General features: G+C 39.6%; 1 protein-coding gene across 1 annotated transcript in view; it reads left to right on the plus strand.

The window, feature by feature from the left end:
• LOC126376572 (facilitated trehalose transporter Tret1-like) overlaps nt 1-19,430 on the plus strand; it is a 55,390-nt gene that overhangs the window by 22,926 nt on the left and 13,034 nt on the right. Inside the window, exons 4-5 of the mRNA XM_050024053.1 lie at nt 16,015-16,167; nt 18,366-18,492. Of these exons, the coding sequence (XP_049880010.1) occupies nt 16,015-16,167; nt 18,366-18,492 (280 nt within the window). The remainder of the gene's footprint in view (nt 1-16,014; nt 16,168-18,365; nt 18,493-19,430) is intronic.

Below are 19,430 nucleotides of genomic sequence, written 5' to 3' on the forward strand. Positions count from 1 at the left end.
ATCTGTCCGTGGCCCGAAGTTATTTCCTCATTATGGATTTATGGCACTGGTGTTGATTTCCTAAGATGGATATAAATACGTGAAAGAGATGAGTGCAACTCCATCAGAGGAATGACTGGCGCCTTTATTATATTCTCACAGGTGAGTCTTTAGTCGTACAACTGTGTACCTAAACGCATAGAACAGACAGAACAGTATATCCACAATACGACATACGCGGTCAAAGTAGCAAGCACGCAACGTTTTTACCATCACCTATTTATCACCTTGGGGAGTGATTTTCAGGATAAAAACTAGGTCTCAAACACCAAAACCCACAAAATCACAAAAAAAAATTAAGGTAACAGGCAGACAGATTTGGTTTCCATCATGGTGACCTGCAGGCCTAGCATACTGTGCGAGTAAAACGCAAGTAGTCAAATTTGACAGACGAGTTAAGGTTCCTCGTTCACACATCGACTCGTTCGCGACTTAAATATGAAAAGTGATGTTAAAAACACACAATTTAATTTAAAATTCCATTTGATATCAACTCAGAATCGTGGTCTGAATCATCCCTCAATGTTTTCGTTACGATGTCACTAATTCTACAATACTAATCGATTCATCATCACCAGCCCATTAACGTCCCCACTGCAGGGGCACGGGCCTTCCCTCTATAGATGGATAGGGAGATCGGGCCTTAAACCACCACGCAGGCCCAGTGCGGATTGGTGGTTATTAACGAATGTTAATGCAACCGGCACCAACTTCTTAACGTGCCTTCCGAAGCACGGAGGAGCTCGAGATGAAAACTTTTTTTTTTGTGGTCACCCATCCTATGACCGGCCTTTGCGAATGTTGCTTAACTTCAACAATCGCAGACCGAGCTCGTTTACCGCTGCGCCACCGAGCTCTTCACTTATCGATTATAATCTCATAATTATGAAATATAAATAATTATATCAATACTATCGATTACAAAATAGTGTATTATTCGGCAACGCTATGTCACAGGTTCTTTGATGGAGTGTACCTACTGTTATATTTTAGCTATGGTGTAACGTTCTGTAAATGTATCTACCTACCTGTATAATTATATCGCGGGTCATCAATCTTCTCGATTTACTACGTAAACGCTTCTCCCGCGTCACAGGCCTCAAAGAAAAAGCGATATAATATTATAAGTACTTATACAAGGAGGCGAACGAACCGCCACTTCTGTACATAAGCAATATAATGTACCCACTTTAGGAATCTGTCGCACTAACATATTTGACATTTAGTGAGACTTACAGTGCAATTTGTCAAAAAAGTTAATGTGATATGGTACCAAAGTGTATACATACTGTACATTATTCTTCTTTCACCCTAAGGTTGCCTGGCAGAAATTGCTGTTTAGCAATAAGGCCGCCTATTGTGCTTATGTTTTATTCGTATGTTTATGTCCTTTGTATTATGTTGTTGTGCAATAAAGTATTATTGATTGATTGATTGATTGATTAAAATATGACGATAAAGACGAAGCATGTGTGAATTACATTGACTGTTCATTGGTTTATAATTTCATTTTTGACAATGCCTGTAGTGACTGCCTAGTCTCTTTGTTTTTAAATATTGTTACTTACCTAAAATATTCATTGGAGTCGTGGTAGCCCAGTTGGTAGAACGCTTGCCTCTCACTTTGAGGTCGCAGGTTCGAATCCAAATAAAAACAGTGGCCCCGATTCCTGCAGACACCGCCTAATTTTATTTTAGGTTATATCCGTCATTTTCGTATCCGTCGAAAAGGAAAGGGACGGATGATTCACAGCTCACAGCTCTTAATTTTAGGAAGAATGAGTAAATTAATGTGTCGGGTTATTGACTGACGTAAAATTTTTAGACGGTTGGTTTAGATTTGTGCTTAAAATTGACGTGTGTTCCATAAATTTTATGCTTGTCGATTACCCGTCCCTTTCCTTTTCGGCGGATAAGAAAATGACAGATATAACTTAAAATAAAATTAGATGGTATTTACAGGAATTAGCACCAGTATCTACTTAAATTATTAGAGATGCACCGAATAGACGTCGACTAGTCTGGAAGGCCAAATCGGCCATTTTCATAGTCGAGAAAGGGCGCGAGTAACTTCAAAATGTATTTAAAATACTTGAAATAAAAACTGAGTATTTATCTATTAATAAACCAATAATAACATAAATCAAACTACTTTACACGATATAATAAGAAATACTTAGTAGTAACAGCATTAAGTAATATATTTTATTGCCATGTGTCAAGACGAACACTAGTAAATAAATTTTATTAATCATTTTGTTAATGACAACATTAATAATAATAAAAATCATTTATTTCCAAGCAGATTTGTAAAAGACAAATAAATAATATATGTAAGTACAAATTGTTGAACTAAGCTCAAAGGACTGTATCTTGGCGATCAGCGTTCGACCAGACAATTTGAGTTTTGAGGTTTTTTTTTGACGTGACGTGTAGATTTGCCGCAGGTGGCATTAACTACTTGGCCGGACAAATAGGACCGTGCCCCAGCAGTGGGGAAGTTAATGGGCTGGTGATGATGATGATGGATATAGGGGCAATGTATACGTTTTTACAATAAGATTCCCATTGACATTCAGAATTTGCCTTTCAACTGTTTTAAGACAGTAGTTAAACAAAAACTTTACAAAAAAGGTTATTATAAAGTTAGTGATTATTTAGAAGATATGAATGCATGGGATTAACTGTCTGAGAACTGATATTAGGCAGCTAAATTACTCAATTGTATACCAATATTTTATGTTTATTTTTATTTTTTTAAAGAACGTCTAGGGCCCTGTGCCGAGGTTTTTCTTCTTTTCCCCGGCTATACAGGTTGTGAGAAGCTGCAGTAGTTTTAGGCGGATGAGACGTTCGTTATGTAAAATTGACGATTCAAAGTGTAACTATGTTACCTACTGAATAAAGATATTTTTGAATTTTGAATTTTGATGATGCAATGAGAAAATAGGTAATTATTATGTGAAATCTGTACAACACCATCTATAGACAAAATGCCGGGTTAATACCGCGTTAAAATCAGGGATATGAGACTCCCGTTATTTAAACACTGTTGCAAGTGCCATGATCACGGGACCCGGTATTATCAGTGTTACTACAAAACGCAAACTAAAAATAAAATAGGTTTGAAATAGTATTTCGCGCCACGAAAGAAGTCGGCGGATTTTATTAAAACTAACTTGACAAGTCATAATAATTCTATGCAGAATCTGCGACAGTAGCGCCGCGGCCTTCGGGACTTCTTTCGTATACGGATTATATTTTAAACATAGTTTATCTTTTAGTCTTTGTTTTGTAGTAACTATCTCTCTCTATTTAAGAGCTGCGCTCTTGTCGGTGGAGTAATCGCCATTCCTCTCTTCTTCGCGCCAAAACCTTCACCTCCCGATACGACACGACCTGCACCTACTCTTTTATTTGTTTCATAAATGTTATCCCTTCCTCTCTTCCCTTCAATTTTTCCTTCTATAATATTTGTTATAAGTAAATGAATCGTGTCGTATCAGGTGGCAAATCATATTTCCTCTCCGGTTCTCTATAGTCTTCAATATGGTTCTCTTTTCTTCAACTCTTTCCAGCACTTTTTCATTTGACACCATTTCAGTCCAGCTTATACCCTCCATCCTTCGCCAACACCACATCTCAAACGCTTCCAACCTCTCTCTGTCTCTCTGTGTCATAGTCCACGTTTCACTTCCATAGTGTTTTGTAGTAACACTGTGTTTTAATTATGATAATAACCGCGTAATCCTCGAACAACGCCATGTTATGTTATGTTAGTGGGCTCTGTTTTCCGCATTTAGACTCTAAGATGGCCCATTATGCGTGTAATTGTTGACTACGTAAGCCAACCTAACTCCTTCCAGAACCTGTGGGTTTTCACAGGCTTCGCGGAGCGACCCCATTCCTTTGAGGATTTTTACCCGTTGTGCTGACACTCCCGTGCATTCCAGGATTACATGGGGGGCAGTTTCTTCTGCGTCCAGACAACCTCTGCAAAGTGGGCTGTCCGTTATCCCTAAGTTAAATAGGTGCTTGTTGAGTGGGCAGTGACCCGTAATACTGCCCACTACTATTCGAAGGTCATTGCGGTTTAAGCGAAGCAGTCGGCGAGTGAAGCTCTTGGATATCATAGGCATGATATCCTTCGACTGTCTGCATGTGGGCAGCTGTGCCCATTCGAACAACGCCATCTATATTTATATCGGGGAACGTATCTTGGAAAGCCCCTCATTGGCCGGCTTGTCAGCCGACTAATCGGCTAGTCTCCCAAACCTGTAGTTAGACCATCAATTAATGATATCTAATATCCGACGTTCAATGTTGACTTTCAAACCACCGTTGAATAATCGACTGTTTAACAAGACAACTTAAATATGCATCGTATATTAGTGTCAACATATACCTACTATATACTTGACGTAGATAAACATTCGCCACTTGACAGTTGATTGGCCGCGTCTATGGCTAGAGTAATCGGGTTGTCGGGATCATTATATTACGTCCTTCGAACGCAGATACTTTTCAGTGCCGTCCCTAAGAAGGATGTATTCGGATACTCGGAAGTCACAACCACCAGGGGATTGAAGTGGTGCGGAGTAGGAGCCTTACGTGTGAATCGCTCGCCTTCAACTCGCGCGCGATAATATAAACCTGTTTCATCTGACAAATGACAAGATTTTGATATGCTGCATGAATTGGGTATACACAGGTGTTCTTGACATCCGTAACGAAACCTTTGAAGGATGATTCAGACCATGATTCTGGGATGATATCAAGTGGAATTTTCCATCGCAAGAGTATAGAATTGAAAATAATTAAAAAGAAACATGAATTTTGCGACAGAAAATATCACTTGATATTTATTTATGTATTTATTGTTCAGGTAATCAACAGCTTATATAGTATACATAGCGGTGATATAAAATTTTAAGCAACAAGAAAGCCAATTTTAGTTTGCCCCGGGTTACATAATGGAACGTTTAGGTATCACTTAGTTTACAATTATACATAAAAAATCATGAATTTTTCGACGGAAAATTCCACTTGATATTAACTCAGAATCAAGGTCTGAATCATCCCCCTCAGTATTCGTTACGATGTCACTAACACCTTGTATATTTTCGTTAGCGTTTCAAAAATGAATGTCCCATAAATCGAATACTGCTACTAGAGGAAGAGACTATCTTCTACTTCTCAGAAAACTCTTATAAATAAAATCACGACTAGTTTATTGTATCAATATAATAATTACAGCACGTTGCAATGTGATCATTGTCACATAGATAATTGAATGTTGTAAATGAGAAAATAGACAATGTTCTCTACATAAAAGGCGTTTGTGAGTAATTCTACAAAGACCCACGCTTCTTTGGTACTTACTTATTTAAAATAGTAAAAATAGGTTCACGTGTCTGTATCCGTGATAAACACAGAACAAGTGACCTTGAATGTATATTTGGATCATACTAGATAATTGATATCGCGTCGTTTCCAGGAATTGTGCCCGGTTTAGATGGGCTTAAATATAGCTGGCGAAGAGAGGGTGTACTATAGTATACACCGCTGGCTACCCCGCCGGGTCAAGCACATAACACTACTTCATTACCGCAGTCGGGTAAACCAGCTCGGCTTTCGTAACCTATTGTAATTATTACCTTACAAATGTTAGTGGTACAACTGTAAAAAAAATAATATTACGACCTTATACTTTACACAGTTTCACAATAAATGATTCGTCTATTCTTATTTTTATTTATTCTCACCTACGTAATGTCGCAAATCCTGATATTAATTTGACTAGCATACAGGTTTAATCCTTCCATTTCTACTAATAAATAAGATCCCGGCTAAAAGTTTTTGAAAAGTGAACGTACTCCAAAAGTGATGTTAACTCGTTGTGTATAATACTACTAGGACCTTAATTTTATTTTTCTACTCCTCTACTTTAATCTGGCATTTAAATAACCAAAAAGTCTAATATAAGTACATACATAATTAAACTCTTTGAAAAAGTGTACGCTCTATGGCCTATAAAAGCATTGTTTACAAAGTGTAACTGTACTATAATGTCGCCAAAAAAGCATTGTTGTTGTTTTTTTTTTTTTTTTGACCTGGAAACTGGCACCTTTACTTTGTTTGGTGCCATAGACATACTATAAAAAAAAGTATACATTTGCCGCCATTTTCCCGCGTGTTGGAAAATAAATTGGAAAATTTTTGTGTTTCGTTTGTTTCATTTAAAATTACGTCGTCGTAGAAAAAGTATTGTATGCAACGTTGTATAACTAGGTCAAAAAATGCTCGTGGCGTCTCTTATTGCGATGTTCGCCAAGGCTCACATCGCAACTCACGCCACTCGCATTTTTTGACCCTTCTTATACAACTGTTGCATAAAATACTATTATACTTGTATCGTATTAATTCCTGCAGACGCCATCAAATTTTATTTTAAGTTATACCTGTCATTGTCTTATCCGTTGAAAAAGAAAGGGACGGGTAATCGTCAGGCATAAAATTTAGGGAATACACGTCAATTTTAAGCAGAAGTCTAAAACAACCGTCTAAAAAGTTTACATCGGCCAATAACCCGACATAATTAAGTAGACAGCACGTCAAACGGATTGCATACCAGCGAGAAGTCTATTTTATACGCACGGGTTATTCATTAATTTTAAAATTAACTTGTTGACAGTCATCCGTCCCTCTCCTTTTCGGCGGATAAGAAAATGTCGGGTATAACTTAAAATAAAATATTAGGTGTCTGCTGGAATCGGGGCCATTGTACTATGTATATTAATTATGCTCATCATCATCATGAATTTAAGAGCCACGCTCTTGTCGGTGCAGCATTTTCCATGCTACTTTTTTTAGAGAAAAATAGGGCAGTGGTTTCCCTCTTGCCTTCCGCCCCGCAGTACTCTGTCTGACGCAAGTGGGATAGCGCCCAGAGTACTTAGTTACAAAGCCATACTAGGACTCCTGTCCTCCGCCAAAAGGCAAAATGTTATGCTAATAAAAAAAATGTAATTGAAATTGTAGTCGGGTATAAACAAAGAAGGTTATTGTAAAAGGATACATCTACTTAAAATTAATGATACGCCATTGTCTTAGGTTCAACGTTTGTGCCCTGTGAATCCTGTAACAGAACCCTCTGAACGTTTACCTCTTATGGAAATTGATGAGGTATCATTTTCCCTCCCACTCTCCTAATATGGGTCACATCGTGTCTATAGGTTCTCTGAACGCCTAGGCCTATACAACAATATACAGGGTGTTAGTGACATCGTAACGAATACTCAGGGGGATGATTCAGACCATGATTCTGAGTTGATATCAAGTGGATTTTCCTGTCGGAAAATTCATGAAAATATTTTCGGACGACGCTCAGTGGGTAGGCCCGCTACAAGGTGGACCGACGATCTGGTGAAGGTCGCGGGAAGCCGCTGGATGCGGGCAGCGCAGGACCGATCGTCGTGGAGATCCTTGGGGGAGGCCTATGCCCAGCAGTGGGCGTCGTACGGCTGATGATGATGATTTTCAGTTGATGTAAACTCAGAATTATGGCATGTATACCCTAAAGTTGTTACTACTTACTGATGTAAGTAAGTGAGTAATCGTTATATGAGTCATGTCAGTGGCCTTTAGCGGATCAATAATAACCCAGACACGTTGATGAGGTTAGTAACCTCACAACCCACACGATAGATGAAGAAGTGAAAAGTAAGAGCCTTCTTGAAAAATCACATTCATCTATTTCATCATCATCATCATCACCAGCTCATTAACGTCCCCACTGCACGGGCACGGGCCTTCCCTATGGATGGATAGGGAGATTGGGCCTTAAACCACCACGCGGGCCCAGTGCGGATTGGTGGTTATAACGACTGCTAATGCAACCCGGACCAACGGCTTAACGTGCCTTCCGAAGCACGGAGGAGCTCGAGATGAGAACTTATTTTTTTGTGGTCACCCATCCTATGACCGGCCTTTGCGAAAGTTGCTTCGTTGCATCATCTATTTCGATTTAATACTTCAATTAATTTTATTCCGCAAAATTGAGATCTCAATTTTTTACGAACTAGCTTGCCTATTGCGAGGTACCTATTATTAACAAAAATCACTACTGAATGTGATTTTTCATCATTTAAAAAAGTGCTTATAGTTTTCACTTGGAGGCGTTAACACTAGTGATGTGCCGGATCGTTAAAAATGACATATCCGCGGATACGGATCTGAATACGGATATTTAGTGTAAAGATCCGCGGATACGGATACGGATCTTTATTTTCTTTTAAAAAAGATTAAAGTTTTTAGTTATTTCATTGTTATAAAAGTGATATTTTATCTTGCTTTCATTATAAAGATCTATGTATCTAAATGTTTGCAATATAAAGGTGCCAAATATTTGATTTTAAGAAATAAAAACAATCTGAATGGAATTTTATAGTTTTTTATTTAATAATTCTACTTAATCACCTGAAAAAGATCCGCGTCAAAAGTAACGGATACGGATACGGATACGGATACGGATATTCGGAACATCACTAGTTAACACATAACTTACAATCAAAACACGCAAGAAAAAACAACTTACACAACAGCGTACAAATAAATAGATACATTAAGACAAATTGTAAGTAGTTAACACCATCTGCTTCAAAGCTACAATAAGTCACGTCAAAACAAAAGCAACCAAATTCCATATCCGTGTGCTGCGGTGAAACAATAGTCTCCTGTGAGATACTCCTTATTCTCGTCGGATAGCAACAAGTTATCCAAATTAGAATTGGGACTAATAGTATTTCCTCATTCTACGCTAATATAATTTGAGGACACTAACACAACAGGATATAAATTGAATGCCACATTCTAAAATTAAATACAATATTCCAAAATTAAATACCATATTCCAAAATATTGCTATTTGACATTTGTTTGCATTGCGCACATACTTTTATATGCGCAAATGTCAAATAGGATAAAGTAATTTTATTTTATACAAAACAACATACAGTATCATTACCAATATTCTAATACATAAACATAATATAAACACATAATATTCCAAAATTGAATACTTACCAACCACAAATCTAAATTAGCAACACGAGGGCAATTATTACAAAATAGGAAGGAAGTCAACTACATTTGGTGAGGAAGACAATGATATATTACTAAATGGTTTCCCTTTACGATAATTGGATCCGGGAAATTAAGCTTTCTGGATCCAATATTGTTCTTTGCGTTATAAAAAAAAATGTGTTCGTGCGGTTGCGTAAAATAAAACCTAAAAGGGGCTTAGCTAACACAACATTTATTAACATACATTTATCGAATGAAAATGTATATAATGGAATGAGCTACTTTTCAGACTAGGTTCCTCAAAAACAATATAGATGGCGCTGTACAGATTTTCCTTCGTTTAACCTTCTAATTTCATGGATAACATTTTTACTTACTTATACTGGGTGTTAGTGACATCGTAACGAAAACTTTGAGGGATGATTCAGGCCATGATTCTGAGTTGATATCAAGTGGAATTTTCCGTCGCAAAAGTATGGAACGGAAAATAATTTAAATAAGCTCTAAAATTTTCATGACTTCTCCGACAGGAAATTCCACTTGATATCGACTCAGAATCATGGTCTGAATCATCCCCTTCAGTATTCGTTACAGTGTCACTAACACCCATACCTACTTGTATGGCTACTGTATGTACTTGTATGGGGTGTAAGTGACATCGTAACGAATACTGAGAGGGATTATTCAGCTGATTATTCTGAGTTAATATCAAGTGGAATTTTCCATCGCAAAAGTATAGAATTGAAAATAATTAAAAAAAAAACTAAAAAATAACATGAATTTTGCGACAGAAAATTCCACTTGATATTAACTCAGAATCATGGTCTGAATCATCCTTCTGAGTATTCGTTACGATGTCACTAACACCCTGTATATAAGATAACATTTTGGACTTATGCATCTTTATCTTTGTATTTGGATATAAATGATGACCCTTTTTATTACACCCAGGCACAGTTACATCTTCCACCCATTATTATTCTGATCAAAAAAAAATAATAAAAATGATTATTTCTCCACTTAAAACACAAAACAAAACAAAAAATTTTCTTAGTAGGCTAACATTGTGATACAAGTGTATTTTAAGGGAGCTCGTGCTTGTAAAAGGATTTCCCTCGTAAAAATAAAGAGAAGCAATATAGGTTGCCACATAAAATATTATATACATAATGTGATCCAAATATCAAATAGCAATTATTTTTATATAATAGTTATTACATTGTATTTTGGAATAGGTAATTATGTGCCCGAGTAATGAGAAAATAGATATAATGGTAAAGTGTGGTAAATGTTTGTTTCCTGGTAGTGGCTGCTTGGAAGAAATACACATTAAGGTTTCCTGGTAGAAGTTGCTGTTTAGCAATAAGGCCGCTTATTGTGCTTACTTTTATTCGTATTGATTGATTGAAGTAATGCCTCTAGAGCAATAGAAGGCCGCCCAAATTGTACTGTGTTCATGTGTTATGCATTACTTACTATTTTTGTCCAGCCAAGTTAATGCCATCTGCGGCAAATCTACAATAAGTCACTTCAAAAAAAAAATGTTATTGATTGCATAACAGCCTCCGTGATCTAGTGGTTAGAGCGTTAGGCTCACGATCTAGAGGTCCGGGTTCGATTCCCGATGGGGACATTGTCGAAATCACTTTGTGAGACTGTCCTTTGTTTGGTAAGGACTTTTCAGGCTTGAATCACCTGATTGTCCGAAAAAGTAAGATGATTCCGTGCTTCGGAAGGCACGTTAAGCCGTTGGTCCCGGCTATTAGCCGTAAAAATACCTCCACCAACCCGCAGTGGAGCAGCGTGGTGGAGTATGCTCCATACCCCCTCCGGTTGATTGAGGGGAGGCCTGTGCCCAGTAGTGGGACATATATATAGGCTATTTATGTTATGTTATGTTATGCATGATTGTAAAAATTCAGTTTTGTGCAATAATGTGTGTTTGATTTAAGTTGTACAACGCCATCTACGTATATTGTTTTTGGTAAACGTAGCCTAGAAAGTCCTTCATTGACATAAGTGATATGTTTTGGTAAGATCTTCCGTAAGCGGGATGTATTCGGACGCCGTAACTACTGCGGGATGGTTTAACACGTTGGCAGTCCAGTGATCCTTATACAGGTCATAACGGACTAGCTCCATACGTCCGTGACCCATACATGGGTCACTAAGAAATGACCAGGTACGCAGTAAGGGCGGGTTCCACTTGGATCCCAGGTAACTTAGCAAAGTTTTGCCACCTTTTTGAAGGCTGAAGTGATTGAAGGTTTAGTTTGTTTGTTTGTAAAAGTTCTTTATTCACATTATTATAATCAGTACATGTCGCGACATTGTCAGCGAAATAACAATCTTAGATAAGATGACGAAGGTTTAGTAAAAATATTCAAATAATCAAAAATATCTGTTTATTCAGGTTTACTTTTTCAATAAACTGAAATAACATCAGATATGCGGGACTTACAAGGAAGTCAAAACATTTTGTACGGGGACTGTAAACGTGTTTTTTTTTTTGACGTGACTTATTGTAGATTTGGCGCAGGTGGCATTAACTACTTGGCCGGATAAATGGGTAGCGCTGAAGGCTCTCACCCGGTACAACGTTTTAAGACAACAGGCCTGAGGGTGCCCAGTTGGGCGCGAACCTCGGCTCAGGGCGTCGTCTGAGAGGAAAAATATTTGAAAGAATTAATCGACCCTAGTGGATCGATAGCGATAAGCGCTGATTGAGGGAAGTCGTCGACCACGCCGTCGGGGTCGGTATCGGGGTCCTGAAGTGTTTGGTGTCACGAGCTGATTGGCTGCCTCTATGACTAGAGTAATCTGGTCGTCGGGATCGTATATTACATCCTTCGGACGCCGATACTTTGCAGTACCGTCCCTAAGCGGGATGTATTCGGAAGCTGTCAACGTGTTAAACCGGAAAAGAATTAGTGTGTTACACGAAAAGAACTGTTCTGTGTGAAGAAGATTTCGTGTCAGAACTGCTCATGCAGCATAGAAATGGCTACTTCAGTCAAGACTACAATCTAGCAATTATAAAGTAACCATGTAAGACTTCAACCATCACAGTATGAGTGTACTTGCGTCATGATTAAATTGAATGCGACACTGAACCACGTTCTACTTTTACATCAATCAGTTTGATTGATTACGAAGGAAATTACTCAATCTGCCATGATTGAGAGATTGATGCTTTTTAGGAATCCCTCCGGGCGTCTACCTGGCTTGCGATGAATATCAGCCACTAAATTAATTAAAACTATTAAATAAAAATGTGTCGGGAAGAAACCCACATTCCCGAGAAATGCATTTTCGGAGGTTTTTGACCTAACCTGTATTGGGCTGGGGGGTTAAAATGGCCACATCGAAGCAATTCATCTAAGGAAGCAATATTGCAATTTGACATTTGCGCATATGCAAGTGCGCAATGGAAACAAATGTCAAATTGCAATATTGCTTTCTTAGATGAATTGCTTCGATGTGGCCATTTTAACCCCCCTGGTTTTCCCTTCACAGGGAAGGTCAGACAGGCAGTCGCTTCTGTAAAAACCGGACCTGTCAAATCTTCAGGTTAGGTAAGCGGACCCTGGGAAAAACGGGATAATGTTAGGGAAATGAAATAAAAATGTGTCGGTCTGATAGCCTTATTTGGAGAGCACGTAACTTACATCTCAGTGTCTGTCACGGGTTCTACTAATCCGCCTTTTTTAGACGTGACTCTTATCAATTTGCTGCAAATGGCACTAATTATTCGGCCGGAAAGATTCGAATCCTTTTATTTATTTTTGACGAGACTTATTATGTAGATTTGCCGTAGATGGCATTAACTACTTGGCCGGGGAAATGGGGAGCGCTGAAAGCTCTCACCCGGTACAACGTTTAAGACAACAGGCCTGAGGGTGCCCAGTTGGGCGTGAACCTCGGTTTACGGCGCGGTCTGAGAGGAAAAATATTTGAAAGAATTAATCGACCCTAGTGGGTCGATAGCGATAAGCGCTGATTGAGGGAAATCGTCAACCACGCCGGCGTGGTCGGTATCGGGATCCTGAAGTGTTTGATGTCGCGAGCTGATTGGCCGTCTCTATGGCTAGAGTAATCGGGTCGTCGGGATCGTATATTACGTCGAACGCCGATACTTTTCAGTACCGTCCGTAAGCGGGATGTATTCGGAAGCCGCAACTACCAGGGGATTAAGATTTGAATCCCGACTTGCACCTAAAATCCGACTTTATGAGTTTGAATTCATGTTTGGATCTTAGATAATTGATATCGCGAGGTTTTTAGTATTGGTGCCCGGTTGATGGCAATAGGGTCGCCCCATTCTTCTTTTCTTCTTCTTGGGAACTGCTGTTAATGGGAACTGGTGTTAGTGCCTTCTCTTCTCCTTCTTCTATCGTGTGGGTTGTGAAGTGACTTACCAACCTCAGCAACCCGCCGCAGGCCGCCTTTTGTGCTTGTTTTATTCCTCTTTACATGCCCTGTGTTCATGTTTTTGTGCAATAAAGAATTCTTAATAGATTGATTGACTTCTCGAATCTGCCGGGGCCTTTGGCGGCTCAACAATTACCCTGATTACGGGTTGATGAGGTTGGTAATCCACCTCACAACCCACACGATAAGACAGAGACTCCGAGGATACATGACTGAGGCTATGTTGTTATGTTAATTCCCTTTAAAAAGTAAGAGCTTCAAAATAAATCATTAGATAGCGATGAATCACCAAAATCAATACGTAAGTCCTTGGAATAAAACACATCATTAACTGCTACCCTTAATCCTAATAGCTCGAGATACGTCTTTATACATAGAAAGCCTAATTGGTTTTATGTTACTGTGTGGATGTGTGTACAATATATTATAATAGGGAATGACAGGGCACGATCTCTTTGTCAACTTAACACGTTTCGGGACAGAACGTCAAATTGTTAATATATCAAAAGTTGTTTTAATATAATGTTGCTAATTCCTGTAAACACCATCTAATTTTATTTTAACACGTTGAACGTCAGACTAAAATTCATGGTCTAGCCGAGTGAGTTGCGGCACAGATGTGAAATGGTAGACATTGGTGTTTGACATTTCGGAAAATAATGAGTAAGTAAATCGTGTTTTCCTTAAGCGGACTATTATTTTTTAGTTATTTCCAGACAATATTCACATAAATCTCTACAATATTTGGACAATTCTCACATTTTTGGCGTGGCCCCAGGGGTAAGTCCATCGGCGGGCATATGGTGTCCGTCATAGCGTTCAACGTGTTAAGTTATATTAGGTTATATAGCGATCACAATGTCAAAAAGTTACTCCCGTGAGTTTTAGTGACATCGTAACGAAAACTTTGAGGGATGATTTAGACCAAGATTCTGAGTTGATATCAATTGGAATTTTCCATCGCAAAAGTATTTTTCACTTGATATCAATTCATAATTGTTTTTATATCCTGTTCTGTGTACAATAAACTGTTAAATAAATCAATAGACGACCCTGCGAATGTAATGTAACATGTCCACAAATTTTAGAAATACCCTTACTGTCAAGAAGGGTTTCACTTCTCATTTGCCAGGCATAAGTCAGCTTTTGATGATTTTCTTCTTTTGTACGGGTATTTTTTTATAAAATTTTAAATCAGAAACAACTAGAGTGTCGCTAATATTTCGATTACTTATAAATATGTTTTATTTTTTGTTCAATCGAAAAATGGATTTAAGTAATTTACTTTTCTGGTTCACTAAACTACACGAGTTCGCATGTCGCCTGGCAACGTCAACTCGCGTCGGCGTGTGAAGCGGTCACACCATGACGCTTCCGGCGGAACCGCTACATCGATTTACCCGGCGTTCATTGCGTAGTAACACAAGCGCGAGTTGCTGCTGCGCGATACCAAAACAGCAATGATTAATGTGTAAAGTGTTATACTACGATCGGTTCGTGCGTCATTTGTGAGGAGGAAAGGCAGACAGCCCCCTTAGCCAATAACTATTGCTATTACCAATCCAGACGATAATTTTCTTTTCCTTTCTCAAACTAAAACTCAAAACTATCTTTATTCACTAGGTAACATACTTACTTACAATTTGAATCTTCAATTTGTTACATAAATAATTATTTTATTGTCGAACGTCTATATCATTCAGCGCTTATCGCTGAACGACACCCTGAGCCGAGGTTCGCACCCATCTGGGCACCCTCAGGCCTGTTGTCTTAAACGTTGTACCGGGTGAGAGCCTTCGTTATTTAGTAATTAGAATACATAAAAACATAAACACCCTATACACGTCCCACTGCTGGGCACAGGCCTCCCCTCAATCAACCGGAGGGGTATGGAGCATACTCCACCACGCTGCTCCACTGCGGGTTGGTGGAGGTGTTTGGACTAGTAGCCCAGGACCAACGGCTTAGCGTGCCTTCCGAAGCACGGAATCATCTTACTTTTTCGGACAATCAGGTGATTCAAAAGTGCAATGCCCTTACCAAACAAAAGACAGTCTCACAGAGTGAGTTCGACACTGTCCCATCGGGAATCAAACCCGGACATCCAGATCGTGAGCCCATTGCTCTAACCACTAGACCACGGTGGCTTTTGAATTTTAGTTTAGTAATTAGAATATCATAATTTATCTTTGACCTGGGAAACTAGTGAAACTACCCTACTACTACGTAATTTTTCTGTACCCAAAGGTTGCCTGGAAGAAATTGCTGCATGAGCAATAAGGCCGCCTGTTGTGCTTTTCTGTATATGCTGTCCTTATCTCTGTATTTTGTGTCCATTGTGCTCAATAAAGTATTTTATCTATCTATCTATCTACCCAATATGGCTGCATAGTATTGATTCCCAAGAGGTTAGCTATTCCCGTGAATTATTGTGTACTATTTATTGTTACTTGTTTACAGACGATGGGTAATCTGCTGGTATTTATCCTTGGAGATCTACTGGCATTCAACACTGTATTATGGATCTGCATGGCCATCCCGCTGGTGCACTTCTGCATCCTGCTGCGGCTGCCCGAGACGCCGTCATACCTGATCAAGTGTGGAAAGAAAGAGGTAGAAAACGTAATAGGCATAGCATTATCCCGTTATCATTTATTTATCCCGCATACCTAACCTGAAGATTTGACGGGTCCGCTTTTTCCAACGGCAAATTCCACTTGGTATTTATTAACTCAGAATCATGGTCTGAATCATACCCCTCAGTATCCGTTACGATGTCACTAACACTCTGTTTATTAAAAAAAAAAAAATGTTTATTTCTTTCACATTGACAGCCTCCGTGGTCTAGTGGTTAGAGCGTTAGGCTCACGATCTGGAGGTCCGGGTTCGATTCCCGATGGGGACATTGTCGAAATCACTTTGTGAGACTGTCCTTTGTTTGGTAAGGACTTTTCAGGCTTGAATCACCTGATTGTCCGAAAAAGTAAGATGATTCCGTGCTTCGGAGGGCACGTTAAGCCGTTGGTCCCGGCTATTAGCCATAAAAACACCTCCACCAACCCGCATTGGAGCAGCGTGGTGGAGTATGCTCCACACCCCCTCCGGTTGATTGAGGGGAGGCCTGTGCCCAGCAGTGGGACGTATATAGGCAGTTTATATAATATATGTTAAGTACTAATTAAATTTATAAGTCCCGAAATGGATACTACGTACATGACGACAGCGTAACATTCACACGAGACGTGGAGTCTCCCAGTGACACGAATACAGAAATTGTTTTCGTATAAGTATCTATAAGTAAGTGAATAACCCGAGCGCGAATGCGAGCCTAATTACGTTTAAGAGGCGTGTTTATATATGCCTTCAGTAGACATATTCAATTAACCCACCAACTTTCTCAGTTTATCTGTCAGTTACTTGTCGCTTGCTCTCGTGTTCAATTACGCGACGTAGATTAGTTCATTGGCATGTGTTACCGGTTGGTTTTGTAAACGCGTAACTCTCATATTGAGGTCGCAGGTTCAAATCCAGCAAAGTTCTAATTCATGTTTGGATTTCGTTAAGGAAAACATCGTGAGGAAACTCAGATAGGTACTACGTGTAGAATGGTGTCTTTCCGCCCTGCACCAATTCGTTTCGCCGGAATAGATTTACCTCACCCCCTCTGGGGTCTTACTTATTTATTTATTTTTAAATAAAATATGCTCGATTTTTGCCACAATCTCACCTGATGGTACGTGATAAAGTGGTGTAGAGTGGATCATGTTTACCTAGCAAATGCCTATTCACTCTAGCCTTGAAGACTCCCAGACTGTAACGAGTTGGAACTTAGGACCAAAGTGACCACTCTATATATTTAAGAGCTGGGCTCTTATCCGTGGAGTAATCGCCATTCCTTTCTTCTCTACGCTAAATTCTTCACCTCCTGATACGACACGACGTTCCTCTTCCTCTCTTTCTTTCAAATTCTTCCTTCTATGATGTTCTTTGACCGATGGCCGCTGGGGCGGAAGGGTTCTGGGGTGGCGACCACGTGTCGGACGACGCTCAGTGGGTAGGCCCGCTACAAGGTGGACCGACGATCTTGTGAAGGTCGCGGGAAGCCGCTGGATGCGGGCAGCGCAGGACCGATCGTCGTGGAGATCCTTGGGGGAGGCCTATGCCCAGCAATGAGCGTCGTACGGCTAATGATGATGATGATGTTCTTTATAAATGAATCCTGTCGGATCAGGTGGCCAATCATATTTACAAAGGATAGTCATCATCCGTGGAAGTGAAACGTGGACTATGACACAGAGAGACAGAGAGAGGTTGGAAGCGTTTGAGATGTGGTGTTGGCGAAGGATGGAGGGTATAAACTGGACTGAAATGGTGTCAAATGAAAAAGTGCTGGAAAGAGTTGAGGAAAAGAGAACCATATTGAAGACTATAGAGAACCGGAGAGGAAATATGATTGGCCACCTAATACGACACGATTCATTTATAACAAACATTATAGAAGGAAAAATTGAAGGGAAGAGAGGAAGGGGTAGACCTAGGATAACATTTATGAAACAAATAAAAGAGAAGGTGCAGGTCGTGTCGTATCGGGAGGTGAAGGTTTTGGCGGGAAGAAGAGAGGAATGGCGGTTACTCCACCGACAAGAGCGCAGCTCTTAAATAGAGAGAGAGAGAGAGTCATCATCATCATCATCATCATCATCTCCCTAGCATCATGACGCTTTTCACAAAAAAAGAGAAGGGAAAGGAGAGATAAAGGTGTTTGCAAAGGATAAGTACTCATTAATATAGAAAAATGGTTATTGTTTCAGGAAACAGCGAAGACGCTGTCATGGCTGCGGTCTTTGCCAGTAGATGATAAGATGATTAGCGAGGAGGTAGACCGGTTGTTAGTGGAACAGACCACCAGTGAGCCCAAGTTCTCGCCCATGCTGCTTTGTAAGTATATACGATACGATATTCCTTCAACTGAACAGCCTCCGTAGTAGGTTAGAGCCATGGGCTCACGATCTGGAAGTCCGGGTTCGAAATCCTTTGTAAGACTGTCCTTTATTTAGTTAGGTCTTTGTTTGGCAACGGCCTCCGTGGTCCAGTGGTTGAGCGTTGGGCTCACGATCCGGAGGTTCCGGGTTTGAATCCCGATGGGATATCACAAGAATCACTTTGTGATCCCCAGTTTGATTAGGACATTACAGGCTGATCACCTGATTGGCCGAAAGTAAAACGATCCGTGCTTCGGAAGGCACGTTAAGCCGTTGGTAAGGGTAAGGTACTGATGTAAGAACGTAGTCGTTACACAAGTCATGACAGGGGCCTTTAGCGGCTCAATAGTAACCCTGACACCAGGGTTGATGAGGTTGGTTATCACAACCCACTCGATAGAAGAAGGTAAGGTCATTGCAGGCTTGAATCACCTGATTGTCCAAAAAAAGTAAGTTGGTTCCGTGCTCGAGAACTTTCAGCGCTCTCCATTTGTCCGGCCAAGTAGTTAAAAAAAGAAATAAACAAGGTGTTCTAGTGAGATATGACCCTAATGTCCACCTACTTATAAGTAGGTGGACAGTCTACTCAAATTCCATGTTTTTCTTGACCATTCCATTCTAAGCGTCCTTCAGTAATAATGGAAACATCTCAAATATCTGCCAAAATCATAGACCTCGTATGACAAATAGACAACCAATCTCTGTAAAAAAATGTCCGCGACGCATCTTGTCACAAACGACGGCGTGTAACGATACTTTACAACCTAATTGCACTTTAATTCAACATCAAATTCAAATTCAAAAATATCTTTATTCAATAGGTAACATAGTTACACTTTGAATCGTCAATTTTTACATAACGAACGTTTCATCCCCCTAAAACTACTGCAGCTT

This window comes from Pectinophora gossypiella, chromosome 21 (assembly GCF_024362695.1).
Source record: "Pectinophora gossypiella chromosome 21, ilPecGoss1.1, whole genome shotgun sequence".
Lineage (NCBI taxonomy): Eukaryota > Metazoa > Arthropoda > Insecta > Lepidoptera > Gelechiidae > Pectinophora > Pectinophora gossypiella.